The 27,051-nt window shown below is 56.2% G+C and overlaps 2 protein-coding genes across 5 annotated transcripts in view; both read right to left on the bottom strand.

Moving 5' to 3' along the window:
- The window catches only part of LOC119091433 (vinexin), an 80,424-nt gene extending 56,780 nt beyond the window's left edge, over positions 1-23,644 (bottom strand). For 3 of the 4 annotated variants that reach the window (XM_037214229.1, XM_037214252.1, XM_037214236.1), the window contains exons 1-10: positions 23,439-23,644; positions 22,263-22,757; positions 21,786-21,812; positions 20,646-20,784; positions 20,102-20,209; positions 19,019-19,205; positions 8,254-8,301; positions 7,008-7,127; positions 1,367-1,449; positions 311-463 (exon numbers count right to left, since the gene is read on the bottom strand). In XM_037214229.1, coding sequence (XP_037070124.1) covers positions 311-463; positions 1,367-1,449; positions 7,008-7,127; positions 8,254-8,301; positions 19,019-19,205; positions 20,102-20,209; positions 20,646-20,784; positions 21,786-21,812; positions 22,263-22,468 — 1,071 coding nt within the window. In that variant the 5' untranslated portion in view covers positions 22,469-22,757; positions 23,439-23,644. The remainder of the gene's footprint in view (positions 1-310; positions 464-1,366; positions 1,450-7,007; positions 7,128-8,253; positions 8,302-19,018; positions 19,206-20,101; positions 20,210-20,645; positions 20,785-21,785; positions 21,813-22,262; positions 22,758-23,438) is intronic. The other variant, XM_037214245.1, reaches the window with a different exon arrangement.
- On the bottom strand, positions 22,776-26,663 carry LOC119092484 (nucleolar protein dao-5). The gene is made up of 6 exons (XM_037215448.1): positions 26,517-26,663; positions 25,650-26,300; positions 24,975-25,186; positions 24,032-24,593; positions 23,355-23,575; positions 22,776-22,791 (listed from the first exon to the last, which is right to left on the bottom strand). Exons 1-6 carry the CDS (start codon positions 26,661-26,663, stop codon positions 22,776-22,778), a joined length of 1,809 nt encoding a protein of 602 aa, XP_037071343.1.
- Between the last annotated feature and the right edge of the window lie 388 nt (positions 26,664-27,051).

The following is a 27,051-nucleotide window of genomic DNA, read 5'->3' as shown; positions in this document are numbered from 1 at the left end:
TTGCATCGACGGAGCCACCAACCCAGTGATTATATATATATATATATATATATATACATATATATAAAGACAAGTGAGAAATACAATCTAGATGTCTGGGGGAGAATTCAGTGGTTCCGCGCTTATGCCTTCTTAGCTATCCTGTCCCATTACACCCAGTGAGCTTTCAGAGAGAAGTTAAGTCAGTAAAAAAGACAAACAAAAGGCAATTAAGCTAGTAATGTAAGTAGCAAAAGTCAAACAACTTAACTCGCTGCACTTATCAAAAACACATTATACGCACTGGGTACTTATTGGTTTGACATCCCACCTGCAGCTTCGGAAGGTTCCTGGAGGACGACCGTGGGTCCTGCCTGAAGGAGTCCGGTTCGTGGTTACCGTGGTCACCAACAGATGTCGGGATGGGCGGCTCGGGCGATGTCCATGCGAAGCTTTCCGATGGTGGCGGCGCCGGCTTCAACTCCTGCAATTTTAAACACCGAAAGGGCTGTCTGAACCTCGCGTCACGCTTTCGCTACACAGTTCATCTATCAGAAGCGCATTTTGTTTTGATCAAGGTGTGCCGGGTGCCGCGCATAGAAAGCCACTAGCGCTTTTTCCTCCGTGCTTCTCGTGGGTGATGCTTTTCCCGGGGCCAGGTCTCCAAATACTCATGAGGCTCTCACATTAAGCTTGTTGTATCTAATGAGACAAATAAATCTAAAGCATCCCTCGTTTCACCCCGCACATGGATGTACGCGGATCCTGGGGGGAGGGAGGCCACGGGGCCATGGCCCCCCCAAAAAACTCTGAGAGTATGCTTTGCCCCCCCTCCCGAAACATTCCCAGAACTTCATAAAAGTTTCGTCCACTTACCGTCTGTTTTAACTTTGATGGTGCGGTATCAAACATTTCTTTCCTCTTCGGACAAAAAACTTCATGAAGAAAAGTTGGCGGCGATTTGAATATCAAAACAAAACGCATGTTGACGCGCCTTAGTCATACTCGGCGCAGACATCGTGTTTGATAAGTGCACTGGACCTCGGATCTCACACCAGCCAGCTGGCGACGAAAGGTTGCCCCCCTCCCCCCAAAAAAACGACTCCAGGCTAGATCCACCCCTGTGTCCCTTCACTGGTCTGTCTGTCTCGCCTCGCCTAGCTCCAGACTGCGATGGCGACAGACCTGCCCCAAAATTAGATGCGGCGGGGGTAACGCATATAATCATGTTTGAAATGAAACAAACTGCTTCTGAAAATGAGTTAGCATTTGTTTTTTCGACCGTTGTTTAAATTTGAAAACAAGGTGCACGACTGTCTTGCCCCAGTGTCTACAGATTAGTGCGATGCGATGAAGTACAGTCTCGTACGGTCGGTCAGTAGCGTACCGTGCGTTGCTGGCGTTTCAGGCTGTCCGAGTCGTAGTTCACCGGCCGGAACTCTTTCCGCTGAGTGGAAGGACTCTGAACGACTGAAACAGAGACTGTACGTGAACATTGGCCGCGACAAGGGTGGAAAGTCCGCGTCGGTTCAAGCAGAGACTATTTGTTACATCATGCTGAAACAGAAAATTACGTCACCACCGAATCGGCTGGACCAGAGGCTACTGTCACTGGCTGAAACTGGCAGTGATGGTATTATCGAACGGGTAGTTGGTGGGTCGTCACCACTGCCATAGCGACAGTGCGTCATTGCCAACTGAAAGGGTACGTCACACACGCGGCTGCCTCAGCACTGTGCTCAATACGTCAGACACTGCTGTCACAAGGAGGTCGCCAGGCGTGAGTCTGCTGGAGACGCTGGTGCTCATCTTCTCGAGCGAGGACAGAAGTAATGGCCTTATTCCTCGGAGGAAAACCAGGAGAATGAAGATATAGATGGGTTGATATTTCGGCAACATGCCTCTATCGAGACAATAGCAGAACAATTTCGTCTTCTGCTGTCGTCTCGACAACGGCATGCTGCCGAAATATCAACCCATTTATGTTCCCATTCTCCTGGTTTTTCTCTGAGGAATAAGGCTATTACTACTGTCTTATCTTGTGAATAGTGTTCCTCGCTGATGCACCGAGCAGCTTACGTAATTTTCGAATGAAGCTTTAACGGTAGCTTTTCTGGGTGGCCAATGCCGACCTAAGAGGATCTAGCACCTGCTGAAGTCAGTTTCCTTCTCCTCCTCAGTAACTAGTTTCGTTGCACTCAGAGGACGCTTTTCCTCACTGCATATTACTCATCCTCATATGACTGATCTTGCATCCAGAGGACTTCACTGCCGTTTCCAGAGCAATCTTATCGCGTCCCCAGACGGTCTTTCTGCTCCGAGAGGACTCCTCCTCTCCCCGATGACTTTCCTCATCTCCAGAGAGCACCGTCTCGTTAGAGTCCTCAGAGCCTGACACCACCCGAGTCCTCAGAGCCTGACACCACCCGAGTCCTCAGAGCCTGACACCACCCGAGTCTCAGAGCCTGACACCACCCGAGTCCTCAGAGCCTGACACCACCCGAGTCCTCAGAATCTGACACCACCCGAGTCTCAGAGCCTGACACCACCCGAGTCCTCAGCGACAGGACAACGCGTTGTGAACTGCGCAGCCAATGTCCGCGCTGCTGCAGTGGTTGAGGTCGTTGGACGCCGCGCCGAAAATATTACGTCACATAAGGCATTGAAGAGCTTCAAGAGCGACGTGCTTTCGCCGCCGCACGACAGCCGTTTCTGAATATATTTTAGTTGCTATCGTCGGCCCAAATTATCTTTTCTAAAGTCGCCAACGCAGACGGATGGCGCTAATCCAAACCAAAGCCACAAACTGACGCACATAAGATGTACTTGCCAGTCTGCACTCAGCGAATTCATTTAGCTCTTTCGGTTCAGTTATCCTGGGTACTGCACTGAAGCCGCTTTCAAAAGCCATTCAAAACCGTCGAAAATGAGGTTAGCTAAAATTAATATGCAGGACCATTTGCAGGTCCCTGCAGGTGGTTCTATCAGGGTCCCGCAGATGTACGATGTGGGGGTGTTGTTTTTCATTTCCATTCTGTTGGTGAGTTTCGGCCACCCTCCAAACTTGGTTCCGTCCCTTCCCTTCTCCCCTCCAAACTCTGGGAAGAAAGTGAGCCAAATCTGGGAAAAAACCCGTTTCCTGGCGCATTTTGAGGGTACGTTGAACCATTTTTAGCTGTTCAGTTCTCCCCGCCTCCTCCCACCCATTTTGCGAAACCGCGCCCCAATAACCTTTAACCTCAAATGACCTCTAAATCGGCGCCCGGAGGACAGCCATTGGTCATGGTTAGGACGCTCTGGTCAGTTGTCATAACCCGGACGTGGCAAACGGAGAGATCTGATCCCACGACTTGACGAGCTGGCCGAAGACACGTTGATCCATATGTTCTACAAGTCACAATCATATTGTCTATGTCGCACAGGAGAGTAGCCTGTAAGCACAGACTGCGTCTGGAGTTTGTTGTTGGTCATGACTGACATTTGCGGCTGCACCTGCCGCTACTTTACCGGTACTGCTGGTTAGTTGTTTGGATAAGAGCCTTTTCAACCACAAATGACCATTTCAGGGCTATGGGATGAAGGAAAATGGTTAACGGTGGGGCAGGCTTGCATGCGCTTAGGGGAGAGGTGGAGGGGGGGGGGGGGGGCAACCGTCGGGCTTGAACCTGCGCATGCGCGCTAGGTACCCGGTCGGGGTCCCCCTTCCCACGGGCCTCCCGGCCCACTCGTGGCTGACGCACGCAGCCTGTCCCGGACGAACGGGATGTCACGAGGAAGCACCATGATGCAAGATAGAGGATAAGAGGGGCGGATGATGGACCCTGCTGAATTTCGCTCCCCTTAAGTAGCTATGTCTGAAGAACAGTTTGGAGCAGTAGCGCAACCGAGGGACGGCCCCGGGGCCGGGGCAGCCTGATCCTTTCTTACGCCCGGATTTGTCGGTTTTTCACCATAGGGGCTCTCGGCAGAAAGCAAAAATTGGTGTGATGCGTACTCACCGATCGTTGCCCCCCCCCCCCCCCCCCTCCTCCCTCCCCGCCTCCCTTAAGATGGTCCTGGCTGCGCCTCTGGCCTGCGCCCTTGGTAACCTCCTCGCGCTACTTCTTATTCTTTAACCCGATTTGTGAGCAGCCTGCGTGTTCCACTGCTCCCATATCTGCGGTTAGGTGGCGTGGTGGTTAAAAAGCGAGTGTGAGAAACCAGAGACCGATCCGCGCGGTGTCAACCTTTCCTGCCAGCGTGAGAGGCAGGCTACACCATACTGTCACAGCTGCTGGGTGCGTCGTAAGCCCGCAATGACGACAGCAACAGCCGTGATATGTGCAACGATGCAGGGTTCCTCAAAGGGACCACCGGCGCATGCGGCGTCAACAATGGAATTCCCCAGGCCTACAAGCGATCGGACCACATCAGGCCACAATGATAATGACCAAAAAACAGTAAAACCTCAAAGATATGACGGAAAATGATGACGCTAATCACCCCGGCGGTATTCAATTGGGTTTCGCCAGTTGTGGCCATTGAGGACGTATGAGATGAACGAAAGTGGATGGCGGCGGGGCAAAAGCAAGAATTTGAACCCTGGAACTGTCCCAGCGCATGCCACGTGCTCGAAATTTTGACATAATGCGGAAAAAAATTGTTAGAAAACAAGAAAAAGATGCCAACACTTGTTCAACATACTTTCGGAGAGACCAGCGAAAAAAAGCAGACAGCCGGGCGAAGAGAGAGGCGGAAGCGATTCGGAACAGGATCAAATAAGAAAAAACTGATTCTCCGTAGCAGCTTAGATAAATTATCTCAGTGCCACTAACCACGCTCAGCGTGATTGGCGTTCTTCGGCACGCTAAGCACGCCTGGTAACAAGCTCAAAGCGTTTCGGATTCAGTGCCTCGAGTTGAGCTCAGCGCGGGACGACCAGGAAGTGATTACCTCCTGGGTTCCCCATTGCCAAACACTGCACGCAAGTTGCAACCTACGACGTCACAGTCAGGTGCGGCACAACAGTTCCCACGACTTGGAGTATAGCCGTTAGTATATGACGTAGATGCTTGTGACGTCATAGGTAGCATTTCACGTGGGTACTTTGCTAGCGGGGAACGCTGCGCTGGACTACCGCACAGAGGCGGACCCAGGCACGCTTTCGGGGACGACACACACGTACGCGAGACAACAGCACTGGTCCACCTTTGCCCGGACGGCTCACGCACACCCGTGACGTCACGCCGTTCACCACCTGAATCACCTGGCCACATCCCCTGGCGGCGCGGGGGTCACTGACGAGGCCCTCCACCGCTGCCCCGGCCCGGCGGCAGTGGCGCAGCCAGCGACCGCCTCGGGGGAGGACTTTGCTTGAAGCGCGCGAGCCCGAATATATCGGCTCAAAGCAGGAATCGGTGAGCAGTGAACAAGGAATGAACCAGCATTAACCAGTGTTAACCAGTATGAACCAGTAAAGCGCCGTGCGGCCGCCAATCCAAAGCGCGGGGTCCGCTCAGGGAGAGCGCCTGGCGTCGGCGCTGCCGATGGAGGGCGTAAGTTCCCGATAAACACGCTCGCCGAGGCCATGGGCAAACTGGCAACGTGACGCGGCACCAACGCCGCGCTATCTAAACTGGACTGTGCCGCCCCGCGATGTAAAGCTGACAACTGCACGAGATAGCTGGGGGATTTGATTACGAGCTGTGGGGTTGCGGAAAGATTGACTGGGTGTATATTGACGCGTTTTTGGATAATGATAATCTTGCTGAGAATGACTGGGTGCATACTGACGCGTTTTCGGAGAGTGATAGTCTTGCTGAGCATGCGAGTGCTGGTGCTTATGGCCACATGGGTTGCATTTCAAATGCAGGAAGGAATTGACATAATTAAGCGCGACGCCCATTATGGTCAGCATGTAACGTCTTGTTGTCTGATAAGCACTGCACTGGCGACACAGCGCTTGGCAGTCCAAGGAAATTAGTTCGATGAGAACAAAGTAAGGAAAAGTTAACCTAGAAGCAAGTGATGCTATTGTTCGATCTTGCGTGAACACAATGCCCTGCCTTGCTTGACCTCGTGTAAGGATGATGCGCTTGCTTGAAATTGGTTGGTAATATGAGGATTACCGAGTCCCATTCAGGAGTACACCATAGGTTCAGCTGTTGAGCCGGGTGTCCTCCCTTCGCTCCGATGTGAGGACACCAACTATTCCTCATTTCGACTTCAGTGGTGGAAACAGGGACACAGGGCACGAGCTTTCCGCGGCGACGGCCGCAATGGCGTCGAGGACCCGGTAGGAGACGATTGTAGGAAACCCCCCGCGACGGGCACTCCCCGCGCAGGGCCCCCCTTTGGGGTTTTGGGGTTTCCTCTTTGGGGTTTTGTGCGGGGTCCGGTGAGATCCAGCCCGGGCGGTTCTCACGCTCGCTGGTTCTTACGTTCTTACTTTCTTACGCGTCTGACGGGCGCTGCTTGCCCTGGTGAAACGGGCCAGCATTGCGAGAGTGAAGGACGAAGAAACGTTGCAAGAACGAAGGAGGAAGAAACGTTGCGAGAACGAAGGACGAGGAAACGTTGCGAGAACGAAGGACGAGGAAACGTTGCAAGAGCGAAGGACGAAGAAACGTCTCCAGAACGAAGCAGTGAGTTGGGACTGGAAGGCGGTTATTGCATGCTGTGATCCCACACAGTTTGCCGGTGCCGGATTGATGAGACTGGTGCAATAGTGATGTGGGTCATTGATGATTGACGTGGGTCATTGATGACTGATGCGGGTCAATCGGCAATCACATGAATGCAAAAGTGTTTTGAAAGCAAACAGCGCGACAAAGTCAAACACACCAAGGCAGTCAAAAGAACAACCCATTACGAACCCAGATGGGCAAAAGAACGAGAGAACAGCTTATCAGCAGTGACCGGGACATACGATTCCGGTACCGTAGCTCCGATCACGCCGACACCAATGCCGCACCGTGTTGACACGCGGCGGCACCGAGCGATGAGGCTCACACACTCAACCCGACGGTGACGCTGGTATGTGACCTGACCTTTGGGGGTCCAGACGGGTTCTGACGGCGGCGACGGAGGCGCTCTTGACTTTGCGGCGTCACTCAAAATTTGGCCGCCAGATGTCACCGGTGCGGACGAGGAGCCTGGGCGCCACTTGCCTGAAGGTGAGAGATTTGAAAATTAAAAAGTCATATCGCGCGTATCTGCTCTGATTGCTTATGACCAAGGATGAACACTCCGCTCGTTGCCAGGCTAACGTTGTCAGCAAGAGGAAGGGTTGATGAGTGATCAAAAAGCGTCATGACCGATTTAGCAGCAGCTTCCTTCTTTCAAAATCAACGGTTTTCTTCGCTTGTGGAGTGCTTCCTTTTGTATTACTGAAGGCTTGGAAGCATCGCACCTACCTGTCCGCGCAGGTGAAGTGCTAAACGGCAAAAAACCACATTGATATAGAACTTCTATCTTTCATTACGCCTCCTCTCATTGAATGTAGTGAAAACCAAAAACCACGCTACTGGAAAGCGTTCCTTAATACTGAGGCGTTCTTGCAAGTCATTGTAATGATAAGTGGATAAGAGGGTGTTCAACATGCTCTGCTGCACACAGGATGACCTAGGACCAGACAGGCAAGAGCGCTTGCTGGCGTCCTGGCCACACCCCCGCCTAATCATCAACAGGCCTTATGAAGTTGAGGCCTATTCACACCATCAAACAATGCTGATCTTGCATAATCACTACGTACTGGTTGCATCCCGTCTTGTGTCAATCCAAGCCGTTCCCGACTGCATTCAAGCGGCTGCACGCCGTTCCCGACTGCAATCCAGCCGTTCCCGACTGTTCCCGACTGCGAATATCCCACCCGAGCACCTTCTCGGGATCGCCAGACGCATCACAGGCGTGAAAAGTTCGGCATCAGGCAGTCACTACCGTGCTCAACATGTCGCTGCGAGGACACTGGAGCCTGATCTACGCTACACCTGCGGACAGCGCGGCGCCCGCGTCACGTTTCATGGTGACCCGCGCCGCCAGTCGAACACCACCGGGCTGCTGACAACCGAACGTGTCCCCACGCCGCATGCCGACTTCCAAGAGCGCGAGCCAACTACACCGCCGGTAGCGCGCGGCTTCTACAGCCGCCCGCCTCGCGTCATCCGCTCGGCCGCGCCACGCTCGTCGCCCGCGTGGCGCAGCAGCCCAACCCACGGCACGGTCTGAAGCAGAGATCGGCCTCGGCGCCAATCATCGCCGCCGCTAGGCCTACCGGGAGCTGCCGCGCCGCCTTACCTGAGTGCGGGGATTTCGCCGTGAACTGGGGCAAAATCAGAGTCGAGTCTGAAATCGGCATGGTCTGGTCAGGTGGGCTGCCTCGTCGGCTGAGCGTCGCACTGATGGGCCGCGAGGCTACACTGTCCGACCTTTTCGCGCTCACCGCACAGCTCACTGACTGTCGGTCAGGCGCGGTGAGTCACGCAGCTCGCCCCTGCACGACATTACCCCCGCCGACAAGGCAGTCGGGGTTGAGTTTCCCGCCCGCGACGCGCAGGAGTCGAGACACGCCCCACTGCACGCGGCCACGTCTGTCAGGCGGCTGGGCGGCAGACGTCAGGCGAGCTTCCTGGCGCTTCGAGGGTCCGCAGCAGTTAACAGAAGAGGCGCCTCCGGCATTCTGCACGCGCGCTGCGCACCGGATGTCAGGTTTGATTGGATGACGGCTTCGTCGGCGGACTCGATCAGAGGACCTCGATACACTACAAAGCGCACAGACGTTGCAGACCGTTCGTCGAAATTCGTAGTTTCTCCGGAAGCGGAGGGGCCCCGCAAGTCACGCGCGTGCCGAGCGGCCGCCCACGCAGAAACTCCCGCCGACGAGGCAGCGACGTCGGGCAGTCACGTGCGCGCGCGGCCAACGCAGCGCAGCGGGTGCGTCACAAACGGACCGCCAGCTGCGGCGGACGGCGCGCGCCGAAATACACACAAACGGAACGGTTTTAGCTCCGCGTCAACACGTCTGACGCATGCCAGGGGCGTAGTCAGCGGCGACAGTCGAAAGGCGTGACAGACGACAGCCACCTCCGCAGGAAGCTCGGCTATGCTAATCAAGAATAACACACAACGTTTCGCCCTTTTCATGGAACTGCGAAATCTGGGAAGGGTTTAAGCCCGAGCAATTTGCTTTCAGTTTAAATGCACACAAATGTGCAGCATGCACCTGAGATTCAAATGGCATCCTCCTTTTTGCCAAACGCCTATCTTTTCGTCGGGGTGTAGCTTCACATTCGTTTGGAGGGACTCCAGCCAACTTTGCTGTCGGCCTCTCCCTCCCCCAAATTGGAAAGGGAAGTAAGTTAAATTCGCGCAGAAATAAGAGGCGGACTGCGTGATAGTGGGAGGACTTTCAGTCATTTCGCCTGGCTCAGGCAACTAAGCCCGCTCTAAATGATTTTACAAAACTGCATACCTGCTGCACGCTGCAATAATTCGACGAAGTTTGACTTAAGCGTGGCCCCCTTCAAGGTCATTGCTAAGAGGCAGTCCCTTTTTCATAATGGCACCGCATTCTTCCAGCGTTATGGCAGAGGGCAAAGCGCATGTCTGGCAATACTTAATGGGTTAGAAATTAGGGTAGTTCCAAAGTTGTGTCGGGAAATCAGAATCTTCCGCTTGTTCCATGTGCAAAACGAACTGGGGTAACTTATTTTGGTACGTTTAGTCCCTTCAACGATACACTGCCCAATTGCTCAGATCTTATTGCTTATTCTGGATATCATGATCAGTTACGTCTAGATGCTCGATATTCATTTTCGCTCTCTCCACCGTCCTGTTTGGCTCTTTCAAACCGTACTTTATGAACCGGGTATTTCCTTCAGCCTCCCGGTTCACATGGTGAATGCGTCAGGGTTCCCGAATCAGAAATCAAAATCGTTGAGACAAGGTGGATATGCTCGGAATGAGCCCGGCAGATCCACCGATCAGTACGAGCGGACGCAGAAAACCAGGTCATGCTCTGTTCTGAAGATTGTCAGGGATTTTACTGCATGAGGAAGCGCAACATCCATCATCCAGACCACGCAATCTAGTAATCTTTAAAAACCTAGACGCGACTAATCGGACATCACAGAGGTCTTTTGTAGCAACACAACTAGAACGAATGAACTCAACTCCCTGGACGGTGCCCCCCCCCCCCCCCCTGTAAGTGTCAGGCGTTGTCACTGGCGAAAACGCAGGGGTATGGGGTGAGGGTGCTGTCCGCCTACCTCTCCTAAAAATAAGACGTGCTAAAGCTAACGTGACCGGAAGGCCCATCCGCTTTGGGAGGGAGGGGGGGGGGGTCCGACGCCCCTGTTATCAAATTCCCTGATTTCCTAAACTGGCGTGGGCCTGCGTCGGGGGTCCGCGCGAACAGCTCCCACGCCCTGACGCGGGTTTCCAGTTCCAGTATTCCCTTCCCCCAGAAGGCCTTCTCTGGCGACCCGCAGTGGCGGAGCCTCAGCTGGCTGGCAACGGATTCGCACAGGAAAAACATCACGCACACGGCAGCCGTAGTTTTTGGCAATTGTTGAAGCAACACATGTCAGCGCTGACAGGTTTCGTCTGAAGGTTTGCAGGCCTTCCTAAATTACGGGCGGCACTTGGTCATAATTGATCACCGCTCGGCAAATATATTTTGACAGGGAAGGCAGCTATCTTTACGGGCGCCAGTAATCCCGCTGGCACTGGTCTCGGGCGAAAGGAGCCGCCTGTCCGCGGCACGAGCCGTTTTTAATGCCCACCGTAGTCCAAACAAATCAGCTGGATCGCTGTGCATTCAGCGGTGGTTTGGGTTCGAGGAGAAAAACGGCAAAGAAAACACGGAAAGGCCATGATGTGCGCCTAACATAATTCCCAAAGAACGCAGCCCTCAGAAAGAAAGCACGGCGGTTTAGGAAAGTGTACAGTCTTAAAGCAAGCCTCGGCAACATTTTGAAGCTTGAAGAATTAAGCTTTTTGCAACCGGACGCACACTTCGAGCCCCAACAAATCATGATCATTAACAGAAGCATAACCCTATTCGCACAGTCGTATATCATGCTATGCTCTCTCCCTCACTCCCTCTCTCTCGCTCTCTTCCTCTTCCCTCCCGGCTCTGCTCAGCTATTTGCGGTGTCGGCCAAATCTGACCCTGAGCGAGCCGCAGGAAATATCAGAGGAGGGGTGTCGATATTTTGGGACGACACGCTGGCTGGCTGCCAGGGCACGTCTTGCCGAACGGGCCTACCTCAGGTGAGAGCGGCTCGGAAATCATGGCTTGGAAAGCTTGCGGCCAAGAGTGATGGGTTTCTCTAAGGCTGTTTCCTGACGACGAAAGTAAGTTCCTGACTTCCCACAAAAGTTTAGTGCGGGTACTGAGGTGATGTAGGGAAAACAAAACTTGCGCTGATATGATGTAGGGAAAAGGAAATAATTGATTGATTTGGTCCGCCCCATTCTCCACTTTTGGCGAATGCGGCAGACTAATTGTTCTCCACCATTGTTTGCCCAGATAAGACAGTAGTAATAGCCTTATTCCTCGGAGAAAAAGCGGAGAATGGAGATATAGATGCATTGATAATTCGGTAGCATGCCTTTGTTGAAACGAATAGCAGAAGAGTACGGATCCGTATCTCCGTTCTCCTGTCATTTTTTCTCCGGGGAATAACGCCATTATTACTGCTTTATCTATGTGAATAATGTTCCTCACAAACACACTCAACAATCTAGGCAATGTTTTCCCTCCTGATTCGACTGGCGGCTAGATACCTCTTGAACTTAACCAACCAACTTGACCAACCAACTTGAAGTAAGTACAACCAACTTGACCAATTTGACTAAGTCTTGACTTGACTAAGACCAACTTGAAGTAAGTCTAAGCAGGCAAGTCTCACAAAAAGAGGCATTCCGACAGTGAATTTGCATCGATTTCGCAATAGCTCTCCCTCTTTACTTAAGCATGTCAACCCTGTCTTAGCATATACGCCATGCAGTTAAGCAAGTACTCATCAGTTAATGGTGGCCGCTAGCAATGCTCGCTCACGTTTTGCAATACTGAGTCGAAGGTCACCCCCGCGAGGTCTTCGTCGATCCCGTTACAGTTGCCGAATTTGAAGCAAGTCGCTCGCCGAACAAGCGCGGAGTTTTAGTCACTTTCGGTGTTTCAGTGCCCATGTGTTTGACAGCGTCGCTAGACGACTTCGTCTCGCCCGTGACTAATCCTGGCGGTCATCGGGCGTCACACGCCGCGCTTGGCGCGTCGCGTCGTTTTTGTCTCGTTGACCCTGATGAGCGGTGTTGATGGCTCGCCGGCCGCCGAAAAAGAGTCGATCGGGCGTATTTTTACGCTGCTGTCGGCTCGTTAGCGTTCCCGTGTCGGCCAGGCGTCGACACTAACGCCCATTCGGGAAGTGACGCGCGTGCTTGAAACGCCTCACTGGCTTTTACATTGCGAACAAGCGTCAAATGCGGAACAGTGCCGGGCGACGCGGGTTAAAGCAGCGGTGCACCGGCGAGCGTGGGAATTTTTAGCGGACTCCGAGGATTCTGCATGTTGCGATCAACCCTGAATGTTGTGAATTGCAGATCCAGTAAGCACAGACGTGATTTTAGGGTCAAGAATGCCGTCCGGAAATCAGGCGACACTGCTAGGCTCTATATCTCACGTTATAGAACATCCGGGAACGCTTCGCGTCAGCTGTGCCATTCGTCGTTCATGTTTGTGTTCCTTTTTATGACGTATGCCTCTTATCTCAACGCCTACGGTTTTATATTGCTTTACTTTTAATCCGTAATGTAAAGCAAGGCTGAGTGCTCAACGTGTCCTCAGCACGCAAGCCAGCATCCAATGATGAACGCAAGTAGGGAAATTATTGATATATGACGCCTGTCTACCCTTATTATGATTATCATCAGCCATCAATATTTTGAAGGAGCCGGAGCGATCAATGACGTTTAATAAAATGGCGCAATTGCAAAGGTTAGGATGTTCGAGATTCATCAAATATGACCAAGCCAAAAGATATAGGAAAAAATAAAACGGTGCAAAGCACGCGCGCAACAGATCGGTGTGAGGTATGCACGGAGCAGAACAGTGAGAGCGTGTAACGTATCTGGCACCTTCACATGAATGAGAAGGAAGGCCAGGCCATAAAAACTGCGAAGCACGACGTGCTGTTCAGCTAACTGGTGTGAAAGGCACCCGTTGCCGCGGGTCACTGGCGATGCCAAATACCCAGCATCTGCAAGGCATCACGATTGTTTGAAGAAAGATGCTAATCGTTATCATAATCATAATCATATAATCGACCGCCACCAGACACATTTAAGCTATGAAATGCGTGCTTTAATTGGGCCGACCGCTATAAGAGCATCGACTGGTATCTGGCCCGAGGGGTCAGTCCACGGGGGGGGGGACGAGTACCGTATCGCCGCGCGACAGGGCACAAATATACCCGTGGTGTTCTTCACTGGCTGGCAAGACGGAAGGCAAGACTATCCGTTAAACTAGAGCCACAGCTACGTTGAGGGGAGGTAGGCCGCAGTTTACAAAGCCCTGTTACGCTCACACTGTCTGCCTTTGGCTTGACGGTAGCCTGGCGCCAACATCTGTACGAGCCAGGCGTCATGCATTTCGTCGAATCAAGCAGATCGCAAATAAAACGCCAGACAAGCCGCCATCTCCCACCGCAGCGGACAGCAGAGCGGAAGGGATCGCGTCGTGCCGCGACAATAAACAATGTGTCTTCCCGCCGCCAACCACCTGGCGAGCCTGCGACAAACTGCGCCAGGGGGTCCGAATGGACAAACGGCACGTGCGCGACACGCCGACACCACTGCCAGAGACTGTCTGTCGTCTGCTAGAGACTGTCCCGCAGATGATAGGGTATCGGTCGGCGATAAGATGTGACAACCCGACGCGCGGTGAGCGTGAGTCATCTCCCAGATGATAACAGCCATCGTGAAACGTCCCTCACATTTTATTCATAACTCGCGTTTAGTGTGTGAGAATACAGCCGGAGCCCTCGTCAGCAGAAGCATCTTTGCCAATAGTTGCCGGTGGGTGAAAGCCGGCACCGAATGCTTGGGTATACCGGTGCTTAAATCGTTTGCTTTTCGCTCAGCTTTCATTCACAAATGATCGCAGTGTGATTTTAAGTCATACACCTTGAACCTGTAATATATGTTCTAAGTGAAGTTAGCTGATATACAAATCAACCCTCTCAAATGCTGAACTAGCCAATGGAGACAGTATCAGCACAGGTGTAGCATTTCCCTCCCTCCAAATGGCCAGATTGCAAATGGTGAGATGAGAGGAATCAACCCTCATTATGTAAACTCGTTTGCACTTTTTTTCGTCCGAGAATTCTATTTTTAGGTCAGGCATTTTTCTGTACGCCAGCTTCATTAACTCACACACTGGTTCTCTCCCCTTTCTTCAGAGACGTGGCGTTACTCATGGCTGTGAGGACATGTCCTATGGACCAAACTAGCATCTGGTGCTTTATGACATCGATCAAAGAGCCCATCTGACGTACCAGTAGTCGTGGAAGCACGAGAAAAGAACGGTCTGTGCTGGACCGCCATCCCAATCTTGCAACAAGCCGAATGCCACTAGCTGCCCATAACCCAGCGGCTACTTACGCAGTGCCTCGGGCGCTTCACGTGTGTGCCGGGCCGCGCGGCCAGCCGTCCACGCCGTCGCCGCACGATTCAGCGCCAGGTGGGCGCACCGCGCGGCAGCGGCACAACCGGGATCCGCTGAGCGGAGGATCACGGCCCGATCATCACGTGACCGGAAGCCATGACGGTTGAATGGCCGGCGGCGCATTGTCCGCTGCCGGTCGACCGCAGTGGGATGCCACGCCGGCGCGAGTCTGTCATCTGGGTCAGCAGCGCCCGGCGGACAGGTCGTGCAGGTCACGTCGCGCGCAGGGGCGCGCTCAGGCGGCAATGTATGGGGGGTTCCGACAGGCGGCCGAGTTTAGCTAGACAAGTCAAGCTACCCTGGCTTAGTCTGATCTATTTTGTGGGTTGGGTTGCAAGTGTACCATTGACACCATGTTGTGTGGGCCGAAGCTCATGCTTAAATAGCATGCAGCGGTAGTCTACGAGCACGTGGCCGCTACCTCGGTTGGATGTTCCTAGGACAATTGATGCCCCACTCCAGAGACCATGAATGGCCGAAATTGGCCCTCGACTTCGACATCGAAACCCCCAGAGTGGGCAGATCTGGGGTTCCGCCCGTTAACGAACACCAAAAACCTAAGCGAGGTCCTAGCTAGCCTCCTCGCTTTGTAGACACATCAAAATATCTCATGTTGCCTCGCCTGGCAAAACTGAGCGCGCTCCTGCGGCGGGGTTCGCAGATACTCGCCACGCCAATTTATCAAAATAGCTGAACTGTGGCGTGCACAAAACGCGGCCGATTCATGGTTTAGCAATGGTGACGAGCGGCATTCTGCTTGCCGTGGGCGGCTGCCACAGGTGCCGTGAGTTATGTGCCACTAATGGGAATGCTGGTACATAAAGCGCAGTTTTCCCACGGTTTACCGCACCTTCCGGGCACACATCGCCATAACACGCTCTGAATAGCGCGCTAAATGCTCTCAGTCGCATCGCTTTAGACCTGAGCTGTCATCGATGACTTCTTCTCCGACGACTACTTCTACATCGACTACTCCGCAACAGTAACGATGATGATAGGGTTTCCCAATGCGCGATGATAACATGCGGCAGAATCCGCTGTCCCGCCTGAATCCAGTGTTGCGTGCAACAAACGTCACGCGATGAGACCGGAAATTTGTGAAGTCCGCACCACCGCCTGGACAGCTCTCGGCTGCTGTTCTGTATCTCGGGACTCGCAGGTCTCACCGTGCGACGCCTCGCTCCTGAGCTCCGCGCATCTCTCCAGGGAGATGCACGAGCTCCGTGCATCTCTCCAGGGAGACGCACGGAGCTCAGATAGACAGTGGCGTCGACCCCGGCTGTCTGGGGTCACGCCTCACACGACCTGCCGGCGCCAGTCGCGCGCAGTGGCAGGCGCGCGCCCAGGACCCCGGCTGGTTCATGCTTACCTTCAAACAGTTCTGAACTCAGGCTACTCGGTGCACTGGGTGTCAGGTCTTAAAGACTTGCACCCATGCGGCAGGGGCGTGGCTTCACAGAACGGGTGGTGGTGGGGGGGGGGGGGGACTGAGCGGTGACGAATGAGTCGATCTACCTTGCCCACAAACAGGTTTCTCCCCAGATTTGGCCCACTTTCTAAGGATGGGGGGGGGGGGAGAGCTGAAGCCTGAGTTGGGTAATGAAGCCTAACCAAAGCGTGCTAGGAAGGATGATAGCTTTGGACAGCGTGACGCTGCACGCAGATGTAGTTCCAGACCGCAAAGAAACATTTTAAAAAACGCTCGAACAGTCTGGCCAAGTGGGTACGGGTGCCATGTTATATACTTACTGGAGCTGAGCGTCCTCCCTCCCCCAAAAACTGGGAGTTCCTCAACGTTCTTCTGAGTCCCCCCAATGTATATGAGCAAAAAGGGAATTTTATTTGGTCACCAAAATGTTTCAGTAGCTGAACTGCTTGTGTACCAGTAGTCGAAACTCTTCAGTATCAATAGTTTCATCATACATCATTATAGCTATCATGCAGACTTCAAATGGGGACTCATTCCTGATCATCAAAGCAATTTTGGAGCCGCCCGATCTTTTAAACTAAGGAACAAAAATCAAAGTGACCGAAGTCCGGGGAGAAATCAGGATTTGGGGCAAATTAGGCCATCTTTAACGGCTCAGCACCCCCCCCCCCCCCCCCACCCCCCCCCCCCCCCCGCCTCCACCGATTTTACAAAGCGACACCCCCGCAGGTAGATCTCACTAAGCGGGACCAGTGCGTAACCAGGGGTAGCGGGGCCAAGAAAGACACCTAATGCGCAACGCAATACATGGCCGACTCCGGCGGTCTTGGAGGCGCCTGGCCGCCTGTTCGCGCGCGGCACGGTTAGGCCTCATTCATCTTGCGGCACGTGCAAACTCTGTCAGGGCTCTTCCGCGACGCGGAAAACTCGTGATGGCCTGCATAATAAATGACCGCAGCCGGCACGCGCGCCCAGACGACTAATGATCAGCTGATTTGTCAAGCTGCCCGCGACGCCGGGTCAGCAGGGCACGCATTCGGCCGGCGCGCTGGCTTCGCGCCAAAACGGTCGTGGGTGGCGCGCCCTGTCGACGGCGCGCCAAAAACACCCTGCGCCAGGCGGCGTGCCAACAATACCACCGTCCGATCTTCGAGGCATCAGGTGGGCAACGCATCAGACGACACCGTGTTATGTCGATTTTTTATGGATTTTGTTGGGCGGAGGCCAGCGCCACCTCTGGAGTGATGGATATTGGCGATCACCCGAACCCCGAGCAGTTTACTTTAGAGCCTGAGGCGAAGTTGGCTATGTTCTTATCACGTATACGCGGTGTAGTCTCCTCACTCAGTCTGTCAGAAAACGACCACCTTGCAACGGTCGCACTGCTTCTCGATCGGCCGCAGCAACCTGTGGATTTCTATGACAGCCCGCGCGCCGCCAATCCTCCCCCCCCCCCCCCCCCAGGGAGCACAGCTCTGTCGCCACGCCAGCGTGGCTCGCGAACAGAGCCGCCCCAGTTGGCGGTCGAGACCCGCGGGGGTCCCGCGGGTCGGAGCCGGCGCCTTCAAAGCCATCGGTCAGGCACAGCAGAGACTGGCCCTGGCCGCACCGGCGCGGTGGCAGGGGCGGCCCCAGCGCGTCTAGACGCGGGGGGGGGGGGTGCGGAGCATTGGTCTGAGGTCGTGGACGGAAATAAATTATTGCATGAAAGTAGCTGGGCACAGTTTGAAAGAGAAAAACGTCGCCCAAATATCCTATTTATCCTGCAAATAGTCATATTCATCTACTTGTCCAACCGCTTGAAGTACACAACGCATGACCCTAGCGGTGAACGGAAATTTTTCACGCAAGACGGCTGTCGTTTGCGACAGCACGGTGCACCCCAGCCCAACGTAGCATTCCGTACCTAATTTAAGGTCTTGTCATAATAACTCCCGGTCGGAAAGACATTGCTCAACGGCTCGGCCGCGCATTTTACGCAGCTGGGTCATGTATATGCGTGATTCATAACGTCGCTGCGCGAAGACCTTAACGTTAAGTGCTCGGAGACTCATTTCAAGCCTTAACATGTCTAGACTCCAGCTGGGCTGCCCGCTTCGCCCGCTTTAACCATCGTCATGCCGTTTGGGCAGCGGCGTCAGGCCAGACATATGTCGTCGCACTCCTGTCGTTAAAGACTAGGAACGCGTCACGTATCAAACGCAGGAATACCGGTCGTGTAATGGTTAAGATGCGGACCTGGGAAAGTAGAGGCACAGGGTTTTATGCCGGACGGTGGGCGCTGTTTCGACCAGGGTGAAAGGTAGGCGACGCCGTATAACCTCAGCAGCTGGGGTCGTCTTACGTAAAGCCCCAATGATCACAAGCTAACAAGCGTCAAACTCAGCTCGTCATAGGAAAAGATGGGATGCAGTGAAATAGAGGTTTAAACACTGACCGACAGCACATGCGCATGATTAGAGAGTCATGGCTGCTGTTTCATGGTGTTCGGTTTTTGGGTCACACTGTCCCAGCTTAAGTTTGCTTGCAGACTTACGCCGGCTTGTTATTTCGCTTGTGGATGATCTTTCACTGTTTTTCTCATCTCGCAACGCCCCGCGGTAAAAACCACTAGCACTACATCTTTTCTCCAAGACGTGGGACATTCCCTTCAAAAAATCCAAAATTATCCGCCATGCTTGTTTTCGTTCGAGCGTTCCGGCAATGTCATAAATTCCCGATGGAAAATTCAGCCGGCTATCTCGGCACGCAATGGAGAATCCCAAACACCACTTCTCAAAGGCATTTGCACTGCACCACGGCAACTGCGGTGATCGCAACCTCGCCCAGAAAGGTCAGCCGCGGTCGAGATTCGAACCCGGCCCTTCTGCGCCAAAGCCCAGTTGTCCCGAACAGCCGGCACTCACCGTCCTGCTGCAGCAAGTACTTGACGTCGTCCGCGATGGCTTCGCTGATGCCGTCGGCCGTGCCCTCGATCCTGAAGCTGACGGGCGCCGGCTCCTGCTTCTGCTCCTGCTCCTGCTCCCGTGGGTCCCAGTCGGCGCCGTACTTGTCCTTGCGCTCCTGCACGCGGCCCATGAACTCCTGACGGACCTGCCGACAGGAGCACCTGGTCCAGGTCTTGGTTCTGGTGCTGGTGCTGGTGCCGGTCCTGGTCCTGGTGCTGAAGCTGGGTGGGCCCCTCAAGGTCCTGAGACCACAGGCGCATGTTCGTGCAGTCTGGATACGCCAGACGAGAGACGGGGCGGGAGTGGAGAGCGAGAACGGCGGGGTGTCGGTGACGACGGGGTGAGCATGTTGGAGAACGGCGGTGTGACGGTGAGGACGGGGTGAACATGTGAGAGAACGGCGGTGTGACGGTGAGGACGGGATGAACATGTGAGAGAACGGCGGAGTGACGGTGAGCACGGCGTGAGCATGTGAAAGCGCCAGTCAGCGGTATTGCTGAATGTTGAATATCGTTCCAAATTTGGCATTTCAATTCAGCTAGTGGCAGGTATCTAAGGCTCATGATGGCTCAATAGCATAAGCTTATACTTTTTGAGGGCTCTCTGCCCAGTTCTATATATGTATCTGGCCTTCCTTAACCTTGTCGCATTTCATAGAGACAGTAACAGGTGAGAAATTGCATTCGGGTGATATCTTCGCACACATGCACACGTCAATACGACGAGAGTGCGTTAAATGTTGCAGTGCATCAGGGGGCCGGCACGACACCTACATTTAGCCATTTCTCACAACTTTGGAGTTACAAGGTAATGATACGATGATCCAAATTAATAAGCGCATTCAAACAGCGGAGGCGGTAGCAAGGGCACGTTCCCCTCGTCAAACATTTTACACGGATTCATAGACCTGTTGATAAATACAATCGACAAATCGAGATAGATACTCAAAATAAACATGCTGAAGAAACGTGACGTTTGTATACGCCTTATAGGAGTCCTCGCGCGTGCCACGTGTAAAAATACTTTTGTCACCGTTCTGACCTGCTCGACGACCCCGAAGTCACGTGGTTCTGCTGGGAGCTCGCGCTTCGGCTTGTTCAGCCTCAGGGATCCGTTTGCCTTCCGGTCCAAACGCTCCACCAGCTTTTCCTGGAGACACGGCCGTCATACGTGGCCTCAAGAAGGCAACGGAAACACGTGACCCATGACCCGCGATAAGAGGTGCTGTTGCTGCTGCAATTGGGGGATTGGGGGATCCAGCTGGTATTTGGAAACCCAAACATTGCTTTTTTTAATAAAAGGCATGAGCCGTGTATTGTATGGACAAAAATGGGGAGAAATGCTTTTTGAGAAACTTGTGAGACATTTCCCCTGCCCCCTAGCATTTACATCTCGAATATTTCAAGACCCAACATCTCAATTACATCTCCAGAGCCATACCGTCCCCTGCACTCCTTGTCGAGAAGGACCACGCTGTCTTTGTCCTCAGAAACCACAGCCACCACATCATCGTCACATTCTCGTGTGCATTTTTGTCGATCTCCCCTTCACAAACACCCCCTCCCCCTCCCCCGCGACCTCCGACCTGGTACTCGTTGTAAATCTGTTCGGCGACGGCCGGCTCGTCGCTGGGCGGCTGCGCTCGCCGACAGCGCATGCGCGGAGCGTAGGACAGGCTGCCCCCGGGCGGTAGGAATGGGTCAGTCCGGCCCTGGTGCTGGTACCTGCGGCGATGAGCGCACGCGTTATGCTACTGGATAAGGGTGATGCTGCGATGCCATGCTAGCCCATCTTTGTATGGTATTAACCGAGGTGGTAATGCGTCGGACCGTCCGTTAATAATGTTACGCGTTTTGCGACGTCCTCAGCCGCTCTACCACCTGGTTACGCACTGATTACGCTGGATGAGCTCTCCCACCTGCAGTTCTGCGCTAAGTGAAACGCCCAAAGAGGTTACGAGGTCTGCTTGGCCTGCAATGAAGCTGGAGGTGCGAGAGAAAGCAACACTGTTGTTTTCTGTTCGCTATTCAGCGCTATTCGATATTTCTGAGTTGCATAATGCACATCTTTAGAAACGCCGTGCATGTAAAGTCCACAATCTCAAGCATTGCCATGATAAATTCCACCGATCTGACCGCGCAGATACAACTTCAACGGTTCGATGTTGTTCGTCGATGTATGAGGTAGTTAGACATTTGGCGGAAGCCGGGCCCAGTACACATATCTCTCGGCGAAAATCAAAATGTTGATCACATACACATCGCAATTCACAGATACCCTTCACGTTCGGGGCATATCAGAAAAGAAGAAAACACTATTAGACCGCCTACGCTGAATGCTGGCAAGCTATTTGCCTGCCAAAACTGCTGGACGTGTCGTGCTTGCGGGACAGCAGAAACTCGATCGGGTTGCGTCATGTTTGCATGACGTCACATCCAACCAATCAATGGCCGGTAATGGCTGTTAGCCGGTGTCGGCGTTTCGTGCTTGGCCATAGGACGCTTCTTCTTTCGCTACGTGGTACGGTATGTAATGGGCCCGAACACAATCGCCATTCCAGCTCAGAAGTAGATGAAGACCTGCTTAAAATACTGTCTTAAAGATTCGCTTTGAGAGTGTTTCTCGGTGTTCAGTATGGCCATCTGATCTCAAAACTACGCACAAAAGTGAAAACTTCCTAAACTTTCACAGCAATAACATAACTGCTCACGCAAGCTGCCGTTACCTTGTGGGTTTGGTCCCGGCTCCCGGGCTGAAACAGGACAGCTTCGATGAAATTTACCAAATGGTTTCAAACTAGCTCACATTCACATGCCCGTGGTCGCTGGTTGGGATAAGACGAGCATTCATGCATATTTTAAATATGGGTTGGCGAAGGGAGACAAATCTTGCATTGCGGTGCAAGCTAAGAGTCGGCACCACGCATAAACCGCTTCCGTCGCATGGACACGAGAAGCCAGGGCCCACTTCTACCATGGCTGGTAAAGCGTGCATCTATGCATGTCATGCCACGTGATCTACGTCAGGCTACCCAGGAGGCTCATACATCTACGCGACGTGTCAGCTAGACCGAACTCTGCCTTAATATACCCTCGTGCGAGCTCTACGCGCGGCCGCTTCAAGCCGACGGCCTCTAGACCGGCTCCAGCCGCGACATCCCCCCCCCCTTCCCTTTACCCCCCCCCCCGGCGGCGGCACGCACCTGGTCACGTGACTGGAGCGGTAGGGCGGCGTCCGGTCGTAGTCGTACGTGTGCGTGGTGACCAGCTCCGCGTGACTGGGCCGACACAGGTCCAGCAGTGACCTCGAGCGCGCCGGCGGCGGCCCCGCGCCGGGCTCGCCGCGGCCGCGCCGCCGGCGCCGCTCCATCAGCCCCAGCAGCGCGTCCTCGAAGAACGCCTCCTTCATCTCCTGGTCGAGCAGGCGGGTCAGGTTGGGGTTGGGCGGGGCGTCGGCGGCGCGCGCCGGCCCGCCCCAGTCGCTCAGGTCCCACACAGACTGGCAGCGCGAGGCCGGCCTGCCGCCGCCGACGCCGCCGCCGCCGTCCAGCCAGCGGCGCAGCAGGTGGGTGCGCAGCCGGCGCTCGCTCAGCGCGTCAGTTAGGTCATCCAGGTCGGCGTCCCAGTCCGGTAGGCGCTCGCGACTGCGCGACGACTCGCGGCTGCGGCGTCGTACGAAAGCCTCCGGGTACCAGTACCTGGAGCAGGCGCCGCGGTCAGAGGTACCAGTACCTGAAGTACGGCGCTGGGAGAGGCTTACCACGGCGTACAGGGCACGGACTATCGGCATCAGTGAGGAAAAACTGTCCATTTGTCCCTTTACTGAAATTGCGGCGGTGATACTGACGAATCTGAGGCGGGTGATGGGTAACCTGATCACGTTGGTTACAGTTGGTAACCACCTCCGGCCGTGACATGAGGGTTTCCTCCCGCTGTCTACTCCCAGAACGCATCTCTTCACGCACGACTTGAGAACAGTGAACTGTGTATGAGCACACAACAGCAACCTCTCATTCCGCCTGACCTGAGCGTGACAGTTTCTGACCAGAGTGTGACTGTCTCTGACCTGAGTGTGACAGTCTGACCCGAGTGTAACAGTCTCTGACCTGAGCGCGATAGACTCTGACCTGAGTGTGTCGTTCTCTGACTTGAGCATGACAGTCTCTGACCTGAGCATGACAGTCTCTGACCTCAGCGTGACAGGCTCTGACCTGAGCGTGACAGGCCATGACCTGAGCGTGTCGGTCTCTGACTTGAGCATGACAGCGTCGGACCTGAGTGTGTCAGTCTCTGACCTGAGCGTGACAGTCTCTGACTTGAGCGTGGCGGGCTCTGACCAGATCGTGACAGTCTCTGACCTGAGCGTGTCAGCTTCTGACCTGAGCGTGTCAACGCAGTCCTCCGGCTCCTGGGAGCGAATGCTGTGCGTGCTGGCCCAGCGACCGCGCCTCCAGCCGCCGTCTTCGGTGTAGTCCCACACGCTCTCAGGCCTCTCCAGCTCCGGGGCCTCGGCAGGCTGCGCCAGCCCCGGCACCGAGTTGGAGCGCGGCCGGGGCTCGGACCGGCCCAGCGAGCCGCGCCGCTCCGGTGGCGGCGGCGGCGGAGGAGGGCCGGCCGTCGCTGGAGCCTGCCAGACGGCCGGCGGCGGCGGCGGCGAGCCGGCCGGCTGGCGGCAGCGGCGAGGCGGCTCGGGCGGGGCGACCGCCGCCGGCGGAAGCGCTTCGCGCGGGGCTGGAGGCTCCGGCGGCGCCGGCTGCGAGCGGTGTCTCTTCCTGGACGCCGCCGGGCTTCTCCAGGGCGCAGTGTCAGCCGTGACCTCGGCGCCCGCGGTGACGGGGGCGCCGTCCGCCGCATCAGTCGCGTCCGCCAGCGACGGGACGGCCCTGGCGGCCCTGGTCAGCCGCTGCAGTTGACGCTGCTCCTCGGCGCCGGCGGCGGCGTCTGCGGGACGCGGCGGCGCCGGCGCCGCCACCTCGGCCAGGTTCTTCTGGATGTCGCGAAGCACGTCGCCGCCGCTGTCCTGCCCGCTGCCGGATGACGTGACCGAGTCCTCCCCGGACGCCGCGCCGCCCACCTGGACGCGGCAGATGGGTGAGGTGGCCAGCGGCGCCCCAGGAGCGGGCTGCTGCGCGAGCGCGTCGCTCGACAGTGTTAGCACCGGTGTGGTGGCGCGTACCTTCATGTAAAGCGTGCCGCTCTGCTCGGTGTCCTCCGTCGCGTCGCCCGGCGCAGCCGCCGGCACGATGGCGTTGCTCTCCGACGCGAGCGTCCTGGTAACGACGCTGGACGACTTGACGGACGAGAGAAAGGTGCTCTTCACGCCCTGCACGTGCCCCGGCTCGATCTCCATGGCGATGCCGTCCCGCGCGGACGTACGATCGACGTCTGCCAGCGTCGTCAGCCCGTCGCCGGCCAGGCTGTGCCTCCGCCGAGTCACCGGCGGCGAGCGACGCTCCTCGTCGGTGTCGACGGGCTCTTCGCCCGACTCGAAGCGGCGCACGAGCCGCGCCAGGCGGCCGCCGGAGCTCAGAGACCTGCGCACCGGCAGCGGGCCGACGCTCGCCCGGCGCCCGTCCGGCGGCGGCGGACTCCGGACTCTGACCTCCCCGGACCCCGGCGGCCGACGTCCACCGCTCGACTCCGACTGACCCTCGTCGCCTTCGACGAAGTGGGACAGGCGACTTTGACACGGGCCGGCGCGACCGCTGCCAACAATTTGAGCGGCGCCCTCGGCAGGCGGTGACAGACCCTCGGACAGCCGGTCGCCGCCGGTGGCCGGGTCGGCGCAGACGAGGTCTTGCTCGTGACTCGGCGGGAGGCCAGGTCGCGGCGGGGGGCTGGGCGCCAGGCGGGACGGCGTCGGCGTCGGCGTCGCCTCTCCGCCCGCCGCCGGGCTGCAGGGGGCCTCGACCGGCTCGCAGTGGTCCGAGTCGATGAACACGACCTCGGGCAGCTCGGGAGTGAAGGTGCTGCACCCCTGCAGCTCCGGCTCGCCCAGCGGCGTCCACTCGTCCTCGGTTTCTTCCGATTGGCCGGCGCACGGCCCGCGCATGCGCACCGACGAGTCCTCTTCCGTTGGCTCGTCCGTCTCCGTCAGACGCTCGTCGCCTGACGTGGTGACGTCATACTGCGGCGAACCAATAGGACAATTCGATTTGACGTCATACTGAGGAGAAGCAATAGGACGATTTGATTTGACGTCATACTGCCGCGGGCTGTCCGCCTGGCTCGGCATCTCGGCAATGGATGTTCTGACGTCATATTGCGGCGAGCCCATTTCCATTCGCTCCTCATCCTTGTGCTGACCTGCGTCACATTCTCGTACGCGAATATCATCTGGCTTTGAGACAGGCGACGCCATGACATGAAACTGCGGCGAAGGGGCCAACGCTGGCACGCCTTCGTCTAGATCAACGGGCGATGGGACTCGATTTGGCTGCGGGTATCTGGGAGAGCTAGTTAAGGCCGCCCTCGTTACAATGTTCGGAGCCGGCGCCCACGTGTTTCGGGTCAACTGCCGCACCATGTCCAGCATACAGCGCCTCGTCGAATGGTTCGTCAGGGTTAATTTCCATTGGGTCCCGCCTGACCCGCGCAGGCGAAGACAGTGGCGCGCTGCGGTCCGGCAGCGGCCTGAGCTCCGGCCGCTCCGTGTCCCCTTCCTCAGACCTCCCAGCAGCCGCCCGCGCATCGGCCGGGACCGCCTCGTCGGGTCCGACGCTGCGGGCGGCGGCGGCGGCGCCGCTCGGCTCGAACAAGCCGCGCTTCTCGCGCACGGAGAGCTCGCAGACGTCGCGGTCGCCCATGCGCGCCAGCTGCTCGATGAGGTCGTCCTCGAGCCGCCGCAGGGTGGCGCTGACTTCCGAGAAGCCGTCCGAGTTTCGGCTCGCCTCGCCGCTCGCCGCCGCCTCGCCGAGGGTATCGTCCTGGTGCCGCCGTCGGACGGCCGCCGTCGGCACCTCAGTCGGCTCCGACGTTGGCTCCTTCGTCAGCTCCGACTTTGGCTCCTTCGTCAGTTCCGACTCTGGCTCTGTCATCGGCTTCAACGTTGGCGCTTTCGTCGGCTCCGGGGTCGCCTCGTCCGTCCGCTCCGACGTTGGCTCCTTCGTCGGCTCCGACGCTGGCTCCTTCGTCGGCTCCGACGCTGGCACCTTCGTCGGCTCGTCCGCCGGCTTCTTCTTCTGCTTCTTTTTCTTCTCCGTCAGCTCCGCCGTCGTCGGTTTCGCAATCGGTCTCGTCGCCTGACCGGCCGGCGACGTCGGCCGGTCCGTTGCGGCCGCCGGGACCGTCGTGTTATTCTCGGACGCCGCTCTCGCGGCCGGCGACGCGTCACCGACGCCGACGCGGTCACGGTCATCGGCCGCGACGGCCGGACCGGCGCCCGCTGGCGCGCGGCGAGACACGCCTGGCTGGCCGCGCCTGACGCCTGGCGCGCCTGACGCAGCCTGACGACGAGCCAGGCGGCGGAACGTCTCGTCGAACTCGTCTTCCAAGCGGCGCAGCGCGTCCTCGTCGCCGCCACTCAGCTCGTCGGCTAGATCCTCCACGCTTTTGACAGAGCTCTCCGGACTGGAGGAGCCCTCCTTCAGCAGCTCCTCGTCCATCCGGGCCAGGTACTCCTCCAGTTGCCGGCTAGTGGCTTCGGAAAGCTTTGGCTGCTTTTGCGTCTCCTCAGAGGATTTAATTTTCGCTGGTGTGCTGCGGAGTGCCTCGACAAATGGCTGAGAGGCTTGCCTCTTTCGAGACACCTTCGGCGAGGTGATTATGAACGTGTCGACAACGGCTATTCTCCCACTCTGAGGCGACCTTGATTCGCCCTTCTGACTGGCAGCCGGCACCTGCCCTGCAACCTCCGCTTCTTCCTCGAAAGACACCTGCTTTTGCACCGCCCGCTCCTCTCCACAGCCGGCGGCGTCTCGCTGCGAGTCCCGGCGGCGAGCCAAGGTCCCCATCCTCCCGTGCACTGGCGTCGGCCGGTGGTGGGGGCGGCGC

The sequence above is a fragment of the Pollicipes pollicipes genome, unplaced genomic scaffold (assembly GCF_011947565.3).
Source record: "Pollicipes pollicipes isolate AB1234 unplaced genomic scaffold, Ppol_2.1 Scaffold_1600;HRSCAF=1878_pilon_pilon_pilon, whole genome shotgun sequence".
Classification (NCBI taxonomy): domain Eukaryota; kingdom Metazoa; phylum Arthropoda; class Thecostraca; order Pollicipedomorpha; family Pollicipedidae; genus Pollicipes; species Pollicipes pollicipes.
Note: the sequence above shows the minus strand (reverse complement) of the source record. Positions and strands in the feature narration are given on the sequence as shown.

Excerpts from the sequence above, each read along its gene's own strand:
- LOC119092484 (XM_037215448.1), bottom strand. The coding sequence starts at position 26,663 with ATGGACGAGGAGCTGCTGAAGGAGGGCTCCTCCAGTCCGGAGAGCTCT. Across the intron at positions 25,187-25,649 it reads CACTGTCTTCGCCTGCGCGG|TATGACGTCACCACGTCAGG; the intron begins GTCAGGCGGGAC and ends GGTTCGCCGCAG. Across the intron at positions 23,576-24,031 it reads TCCAGAAGAACCTGGCCGAG|CCTGCCGAGGCCCCGGAGCT; the intron begins GTGGCGGCGCCG and ends GGGCTGGCGCAG.